The sequence below is a fragment of the Podarcis raffonei genome, chromosome 6 (genome assembly GCF_027172205.1).
Source record: "Podarcis raffonei isolate rPodRaf1 chromosome 6, rPodRaf1.pri, whole genome shotgun sequence".
Lineage (NCBI taxonomy): Eukaryota > Metazoa > Chordata > Lepidosauria > Squamata > Lacertidae > Podarcis > Podarcis raffonei.
In genome coordinates, this window is record NC_070607.1 from 42,907,659 (window position 1) to 42,917,031 (window position 9,373).

The window sequence follows — 9,373 nt, forward strand, 5'->3', positions numbered from 1 at the left end:
TGACCTGGCCCAGATGATAAGCTAACTAACTTCCAATTTGCATGATCCTGCTCCCTTTTTAAAAGTGCTACATTAGACTAGAGCAGGAAATAGCTAATGCCATCTAACTTTACAAGAACATTGAGAGTCAATATGGCGCTCTCCAGATGTTTCTATCAGCCCTAGCCAGAGTGGCTAATGGTTAGGGAACGTTGGAAGTACCCCACAACAACTACCCCTTCCCAAGCACTTCATTTCTTGGTCACTCTGAGTTCTTTACACTCCCTCCCTGGAAGTTCAGGCACAAGTCTCTGTCCTACATCTTCCACTGTTGACTATATACAGTGAATTTATTCAATTTTGCTGCTTTATCTTCACCCATTTGTTTTTTAGCAACCCAAATAGCTTTGTTCAGTTTCCTGATGAATTTTAGAGATTTTTTTAAAAACTTTGTTTCACTTAGCTTATTGTCAAGTTAGATTTGAGCAAGTTAGATTCCTTTTCTAAAGGAAGCTTACTTTTTTTTACAACTTCCTGAATGTATCAATGACACAAACCTTTATAGACATAATAATATACACAGTACTACTATTGGTATATATTCTAGCTATGTGTATCATTATTGTCTAAATGAAAATTCAAAACATTTGAGAGATTTGATCTTCTTAAATCTCAACTAGTCCTCTCATTGTTTAGAATTCTTCCTCTGCAACTAAGACACTATATACAGTAGTTGTTTGGAATAACAACTTTCAACTTGGCTGTTTGAAGCCCTAGAATGTCACCTACTCCCTAATGACTGAACAAATGCAACTGAAGATGTTTTGTAAAAGTGCATTACTTGATTGCTGCCACCCCAGAACTTGTATTAATATTGTCACTCAACCTAAGTTGGGGTTTTTTTTGGGGGGGTGAGCTGCTATGAGGATGAAAGACAGGATTATGGCCCAAGTATAGCTAGCCTTAAGTACAGAACTAGATTTTGCTTTCCATTCTTTCTTGTAAAAGTAGAACACTGGCACTTAATGATTCAAAATGAACACCAATATTAAGGTGTTAAATGTTATGACAACAGATTGAAACAATATTATTTACATGTGACACTTTATATATAAAGAAACTTTATTTTTTTAAAAAAAATTAAATAGTCTCTAACCCTTAACTGCACCGTAAGCATATGCATTACAGGAGGAAACAAAGGCAGAGCTCTGCTCACACGACACCATGCAAGTACAATGCCAGGAACTTCTTGAATGTGTCTGGTTGATAGCCATGTATTCCAGCTGGAATCTGTAGGGGGAAAATTTTGGATTTTCAATGTCTGTCATACACATTAATACAGCAATACATTTCACTGTGCTCAAATACCATCTTAAGTTTATTCTCATCCTGTCCCTTCCCTGAAACAAAGGAAAGGAAGCAATTTCTTGAAGAGGATATAAAAAGGATTCAAACAACTTAAGGTTTTGTGTTTGTTTTTTTTACTTTTGGATATCCTGAAGAGATGTTGTCAGAACCAGGCTCTAATCAGCCAACATGCACTTGAGTATGGCATTATCGTTAAGGCATCTGTGCATGCCTGTTACGATGTTACGTGTACTTTTACAATGATACACACTGGTCATTTCTGCTTGTAATGCACTCTAAGTAATCACATGGGTGCTGGGCATGAAGCACCTCAGTGCTACTGAGAGTCTAACTTAATCATGTTCAGGATGCCCCCTATTCTAGTTTCAGAGAATTAATATTTTAGTCTCCAAGCTCTTCTGTCTAAACTATAAAGCTAGACCGAGTTCCTGCGGCAGCAAGTCATTCTACCTTCATCAACATACCCGGACAACTTTCTTCTTGATTACTGGACGACTCCTGAAATCCTCATACAGAAGATGATCTGCATCCATCCAGGCCAGGTTTTTTACACCATTGCTAGAGTCTAGGTCTGTTGTATTCAACTGGAACACCAGGAAATGGAAGCGTTGGCCATCTGTAGCCACAGTCTGCACAACAATGGGGTTCTCCAGGACCCTGGGCTCATCCTGGAAATCGGCATGAGAGGGAAGTGTGAAATAAGAAGCCATAGGATAAGCTCCGTTGGTCAAGAGAAATGCTGTACAGTATTAAAAAGAAGAATACTGCCTATTTTATAACTGGGTGAAACCGTGAATGGGTTCAATTCTTAATTTGTTAATGAAATAAAGATAAAAAGGCACACAGTGTGGCTGTATCAGAGGTGGTTAACTTGTGGCCCTCCAGGTGCAGTTGCACTGCAATTCCCATCATCCTTACCAGCAGAGTCCAACCACCCTTAATGAGCCACAGATTCCCCCATCCCTGATTTACTCTTAAGCTTTGCCACCCGAATGTACTTGAAAACATGTAAAGTTGTCTGTCCACATGTGGATAACTGGGGATAGAAGGTAGCGCAGGAAAGGGTCACAATGGATGGTAGAAAGATGCTAGACAGCAGCGCAAACATCTGGCCAGGAAAACATTTTGAGTTGATAAGACAGGCTAGCAAGACAGAGAACTACAATTATGTCTGATTTTAGTTTGGGGGAAGAAGTGGCACCTACTTGGAGGGTTTGCCAGAGGCCAAGCCAAACCTCAACAAAAGCTGCAGGACTTGAGGACAATCTGTGACAGCTCTCCATGCTCATAAGTTCAAATACCAACTATCAGCTAAAAAAGCTGCTTCAATCCCATTGGGCTTTTTTCCTCTTCTGTTCAGGTACCAGACATTTACCAGACTATTATTTATTCAGTATTTTATATGAGAAACTCATGTTGAATAGAGTACCATGACGCCCACAACAGACCTAGAATTCAACCAAGGCTTTTCAGTTAGACTCCTGGATGACAAGGACCATACAACTTAGCAACAATAATTTGTTTTCCTACATCAGTCAGTCCCCAACAATCCCACACTCCCTGTGGACAGCAGAAATGGAAAGTGCCAGCTTTTTAGGGGTTTTTAAAATGCAACTTATGGATCACAATACCACAGTGTCCTAGCACTGCCAAAACACCAACTCTGAAACACACCAAGCTTCCATGTGAATTTGCCCATGGAAGGATAGAGAGCAAAGCACAGAAGGAGCTTCAGCAAACTTTTGCCTCTGAGTTAGGAACAGCAGCTAGCGTGGTGACCATTAATGGAATGATTGGACGAATAGAAGCAACTAACTGCCATCTCCTAATTTGGACAGCATATGCCATAGTTTTCCTACAAAAATCTTAATACTCACCCCATATAGCTCCTTTGCTTTGGCCAGAGCATTCCCAAAAGCAAACATTATCATTTTCGCCTGAAGCTGTGGTGGCCTCATTTTACGTACGGTGTCATACTGAGCAATGTACACAGTGTGAGGATAAGGGTATGGGTACCCTTCTCGGAAACCTAAACCACAAATCAGGTGATAGTTAGAACTATTTCACAACTCATTGCTCAAGAAGAAGACAATTTCTAAAGTGCAATTAAGAAACCTGACATTTTAGTGTATTGACTTCAACCCCCTATTCTCACATATGCCATCTGATACAATCTCATCCATAACAAATTAACTTCTGTGAAAATGATTTTTCCCCCTTAATCCTCCAAGCTCTAGGAAATTCACCTGTATCATTTTTTATGTTATATGCATTAACTTCTTGAAGGTCAATTGTAGGCAAAACAGGGTAGAAGGTTTCTAAAGTGTGGTTTTCAGTGGCTAATATCTCATCTTTGGAGGCTATAGGCCGTAGAAGGTTCGTTGCATTCAAAATCTTCCCGTGGGGACCACGAACCTGAAGTAGAACAGATTCTGTAAAGGAAAACAGTGGACTGTAAATAGATCCTTCCTCAATAGAACTATGCTGAAGCTATCAGCTGACCCATATAAATACCATTCCAAAAATGCTCTTGTAATCCACTCACAGGGGGCAATCTCCTTTTCTGTTTGGACAGCAGGTGCTAGCACTCTCCTATTCATGCTCCCTCCCATGTTGAGCAAAAGAAGACCTTCACGACTTCCCATGAATATGCATAGCTAAATGTACACGTCCTCATTGAGTGATTGTGGATACTTCCCATATACTTACTTAGGGGAGCTTACTGTTGTATTCTTGGAACCATCAATTTCCAGAAAATGTAATGGTTCGCCCTTGGCTAGGAAGGGAACCTAGGCTAGTGTGGATGTCAATGAAACATGGTATATTTTCTATAAAGGGTTTCTGCCCTCCAAGACTGAGAGCAAGTGGAATCAGTCACTGCAGGGACTGAGTAAATGGTCAGCAGATTAAGCTAAGGAAATCAATTGGTTCATGGCCAAAATTAAGATCATATTTTTCGATCAAGCTCTATTATTTTCAGGAACATATGTCCCAAATGCTTTGAGAACATAAACTAGCAATACGTATTTTACAGAAATGTCCTGTTAAAGATTCAGCATTAACATCAAATGTGCACATTTTGCAAGTTTACAGTAAAGAACAGTCCCCTCTAATTTCAGGAGAGCTATAAAAGCCGTTTTGTTACAGCAGCACAGCTCTAACAAATAATGTTACTTGTACAACACTGGCTCTATGGCAGGGGTAGGAAACTTGTGACCTGCCAGATGTTGTCAGGACTCCGATCAGTTCCCAACCAGACTGGCCAACAGTGGGGGATGATGGGAATTAGCTCTATGGGATTTTCTCTGTCCTTCTACTTATTCCCCTTTTGTTAACCTACAGAAAAAGGTTCATGACATAGAAGATCTTGTGAATTTACCTCAAGGGCACTCTTTCTGATGCTAAGCTGTGGACCTTATAATCTTTTTACAGAACCTTCCTTATAAACAAAATACTTATTTTGACTTGTTTGTTAGAATCCCACACATTTCCTCCAATCTGGATCCCAAGATGGCTTACAAAAAAGGATGGATATATAAAAACTACAAACAATCCAAATAATAAATAAATAAAAATCACCAATAAAATTCCATAAGCTTCAGAGCAAACGGATCATATGCCTTTATTTCTTAATGGTGAGGGCTGACCATATTTCCCCAAGGAGGAGCCACCACTGCTCTGTCCCACCACACTCCTAGCATCTCACAAGGGTGTGGCCATAAGCAGGGCTTCTCCAGCTGACCTTAAGGCAATATGGTGGACAGAACAGGGAGAGGTGTTCTTTTAGACAATTCTACTGGGATAAAGAGACATACCTCGTTCCCATGCAGCTGCCACTCTATAGTCTTGAGCAAACATTCTTTTACCCAATAAGGGGAATTTGGCTGTCATCGTCCTGCATAAGTGAAGCAAGTCTTCTAAAAGTACAGGGCTTCAGAACAAAAAAATAACTAATTTACTGACAGTGCCCAAATCACAAATTATTACATAGCAGGATTTTCATGGATATTGGTTTGTAAATATTATAGCATTTGCAATGGCTAAAGGCATGTTCAGGCTCAAATGTGTGTTACACTTTACACTATGTTTCCGACCAGTGTTCAGAATTTGCTATGTGTATTTTGCACCTGACTATTGGCCACTTGTGACTAAGTGAAGATGTCAGGTGCCATCCTGGTGCCCAGTCATCTCCCTCATCAGGCGGTGGATGCCTGGGGATCCTCGGATCTGGACTGTTTTCACACACTAGCAACATATCCTGTAGAATTCTACCCATTATATTTTATCTGCACAATCAGAATGAATTTCAGAAACCAAAAAGTTGTATTGAAAAATACAACTTTTGAGTCGTCTGGCCCCCAAATGGCAACTAGACATTCCGTTTTGGCAAACGGAACACTGCTTTAAGGAGTCATTTGGTGCCTAGCTTATGTATCTGAGTTTCTAACACTGTTCCCAACCACCCACGTTGAGCTGGAAGGCTCCTACTCATCCTCACTTGCACGTGAGTGGAAATTCCCTGTTCTTGAACACGTTAAATGTCAGGGACTAGGGGGAGTGCTATGCAGGCAAATACACTGAAGACCATTCATGTGTTCAGCCAAATGCCTTAACACAACTTCAAATTATAGTTACAGTTAATTATACATAGGATAGTACACCAGGTATTCATTATTAAGAATGCCAGGAATCAATAATTAAGCCAATCAGTGTTACCGGCAATCATCTGGAAACAATATTGTGCAAAGGCATAAGCAGAGCTACATTAAAATAGTTCTGTGCAAAAGGTAACCCAAATTCTATGGCAAGTCTCCTTTTGCATAATTTATTCTACTTCTAGTCATGGGTGATGACTGGAGGTGCGAATGCAGGTGGAGAGAGTTAATTTTTATTATTAGATATTTATCAGCAGTAGATTCAAAACAGTAATTCTTCTTACAAGGTGTAATTAATTTATGGAATCCATTGCCATTAAGACCACTAGCCAAATTAAAGAAGGCTAGGTTAGGTCTATCAGCAGCTAGTAGCAAGGCAAGGCAAGCAGGCTAGATCCCTATCTCCCCCACCCCTCCAATCACCAAATTTGACAGGCAGGAGCAGTGGCAGCACTTTGAAGCCCCAATGATCCAAAACACCACACATGGCTCTCTGCATGCACTGGTGATCAGATGTGCTTGCACAGAACCAGTGGTCTTTAAAGGGGTCTCTGCAAGCACCTAAGATCAGCTGCTTGTTGAAACTTGAAAAGAGCCACACAGGCTTTGCAGGAGCTGCCAATGATGAAAATCAGTAGAGCCTGCAACCCCCTTTTTTGGCACAGTCACATCTTTACTGACCAACAGGACAAGTAGACATAGCTTGGCTAAAAGTCTTGCAGGGCAAATGGAGAGGCTAAACTCAGTCTTAAGCCAACCACTGACTTAAGAAAACCTCCTGATTCATAGCCAATGTACCTCCAAAGCTAGTTGCTGGGGGAGTGGCATTGCCTTTATGCTGAGTTTGTGAGCTTCCCAGAGACATCTGATTGGCCAGAGTAAATAGCAGGACATTGGACTAGTTGGATTTTGGGTGTGATCTTCTTATGTCCTTAAGTATGGTTAATAACCTACACTACTGCCCTATAGATTCTGAATGTTTTAGCAGTCATTCCTCAATCTTTCTTAGCCAGTCACTAGAAACTCATTTAAATTCATTCCAAGATTCTAAAGTGAATTCTGCACTTATACAGAATCAAAGAACATACACAACCTTATCCATAAGCTGTTCTCATTCAGAACAAAGGTGCAGAAGTAATTATTCTTCAAATCCCTCCTTAACACACAGATTTTCTATAAAGCCTTTGGCACAACCCCCTCAATGTTTTACTGTAACAAACCCAACTGCATGCAACCAAAATCATCATCCATTCCAGTCTCCCCTTCCTCTGTTGCTTCCCCATGTCAGATTTTTTACTGTAAGCTAAATAGGGCAGAAACCTGTCCTTATGTACTCTGTAGAATACCTCACACACATCTGAGGTGCAGTAATAAAAAAGTAAACTTCCTATTTTTTAATTTAAACACATACAAAGGCCAAGAGTACAGAATCAGTCTCCATGGAACATCTCAGGACAGTTCCCCAAACACTTGATAGTGAAAGCATGCTTTTTCTGAATTAAAACTGGACAGCACATTTGATTCTTACAGCCCCAAAAGTTGACTTTTTAGGGTGTATGAAAAACTAACTGCCTGTATCTCTGCATGAATCACTGCTCTGCAAGGAGGCATAAACTGATCCAGGCTATTAGTTCTGCTGTATTTGTCACCACACTGTTTGCTAACTGCCTTATTAAAAGAATAAAATATATAAGCTGTTATGACAATTTCAGAAATGGTCCCAAACATTGGAACAACAAAAAAGGAAACTTGAGCCAAAGACTTACCAATAGGTTTCTCTAGGTACATCCTCCTCACTGCTACCCCAGAGGCGTGCATGATAAATGGCATTCTGGACTCTCTCATCCTGGTTTTCACATTGATTAGCTGGGCCATTGATTATGCTAAGTATTCGCGGAGGTAAACCTTGTGTCAGCTTTGTCTTGGTTAGCCACAATGCTTGCTTTACACCTTCAAGTAAAATAATATATTACCAGTGAGCATCTTTAGTACTGTACCTTGCACTTCAATCACTCTTACACAAGAACAAGGACTTTTCCACCATTCTTTTTAAGATTTGGAGCGGGGAGGGGGGGAGCTATTCTAGAGACAAAATGGGAGCAGAAAACCAAGACCACCTTATAAATGCTGCATGCATTGCAGTTAATTACTTAACAAAACCTGGACAAGTATAGATAAGTTGGCACAATGTGGCCCAACAAGTTTGTGTCCATTAATTTGCAGTTCCCGCCTTCTTATAACTACCACCTTTAACAGTATTTATGCTTTCCAAATACTGGGCTTTTCTTTGCAAATAACAATTATGATGCTGGGCAAGATAAAGCAAGTAACAAATTTATTAAATAATTTTACATTGGGCCAGCTGCCTGAGAGAAGAACCATGTGACTGTGCTAGCCTCCTAGGCTGGCCACTGTCACCTGCTCTGCTCCGATGTGGAGTGCTTCTGGGAAAGGCCTGCTCTTTAGCAAGAGAAAGACTGCCAGCAGTGCCACATCAGCGAGGAGACCGCTGCTCTCCTAGGAAGCCAAAATCTCCATAAAGGCAGAGCTGTAGAACTGTGCCATTAAGAACAGCCCCTTTAAAAACTTGTACACAAGCTCCCTTTCCCCTCACGTGCTATTGCTGTATGCCTTTTTTTAAACTGAGACTGCCCACTCGGAGAGCCTTTTCTGGGTGTCCATGCCATTAATTAACGAGTGCTCCTCGAATGCCTGATCTGCATAACCCAAGCTCAGCTTGTCACTTCGCAGGCACCAATCTCTGGCCTGTCTCTTCCTTTCACCGCCCCCTGCATCGCCTGCCCTCGAGGACTCCCTCAGAGCCCAAGCCATCCTGACACGAAACACCCCGAAGCTGGCCGGCCTTCCCCGCCCACCAGCCTCACCTTCCAGCACGCGGGTCCGCTGGTGGAAGACGTAGCAGGGCCGCTGCTTGTAAGAGGGCATCTCCTCCAAGCGGGGGCCGCCGTCGTGCCAGGGGTCGTGCCACCCGCGCTCCCACTTGGGGTGACGAGGCTTGGCCAGCCATGGCACGCGGTGCAGCTTCCCCTCGTACGTCACCACGTCGAGCTCGGGAAGCTGCTCCCGCACCGGAGGCACTTTGCGTAAGTACCAAGGCAACGGCGCGCCCGGCGGCGGCCCGCGCACCGTCCACGGGGTGCGGGGCAGCGGCTCCCGAGGACGCTTCGGTCCGTAGGTGAATTTGGCGCGGCGCTGCCCGCAAAGCGCCCAGCACTGCGCCCGCTGGGCGGGCAGCCGTACGGCCAGCATCGCTGCCTCCGCTCCACGTCGCCGAGTCCCCTCACAGACACCTCACCGCCCGCTGGCGGCCGCAGCCATTTTCTTTCCGCCTCCGAAGCGCATGCCGGGTA

At 42.6% G+C, this 9,373-nt stretch overlaps 1 protein-coding gene across 1 annotated transcript; it reads right to left on the reverse strand.

Moving 5' to 3' along the window:
- Window positions 1-1,083: 1,083 nt before the first annotated feature.
- On the reverse strand, window positions 1,084-9,365 carry MRPL37 (mitochondrial ribosomal protein L37). Its single transcript, XM_053392361.1, has 7 exons — window positions 8,888-9,365; window positions 7,769-7,952; window positions 5,163-5,278; window positions 3,594-3,779; window positions 3,225-3,376; window positions 1,812-2,015; window positions 1,084-1,269 (listed from the first exon to the last, which is right to left on the reverse strand). The coding sequence occupies exons 1-7, from the start codon at window positions 9,270-9,272 to the stop codon at window positions 1,192-1,194; spliced, it is 1,305 nt and encodes a 434-aa protein (XP_053248336.1). The 5' UTR covers window positions 9,273-9,365; the 3' UTR covers window positions 1,084-1,191.
- Window positions 9,366-9,373: the final 8 nt, after the last annotated feature.

Excerpts from the sequence above, each read along its gene's own strand:
- MRPL37 (XM_053392361.1), bottom strand. The coding sequence starts at position 9,272 with ATGCTGGCCGTACGGCTGCCCGCCCAGCGGGCGCAGTGCTGGGCGCTT. Across the intron at positions 7,953-8,887 it reads GCGGACCCGCGTGCTGGAAG|GTGTAAAGCAAGCATTGTGG; the intron begins GTGAGGCTGGTG and ends TTTTACTTGAAG. Across the intron at positions 2,016-3,224 it reads AAGCAAAGGAGCTATATGGG|GATGAGCCCAGGGTCCTGGA; the intron begins GTGAGTATTAAG and ends GCCGATTTCCAG.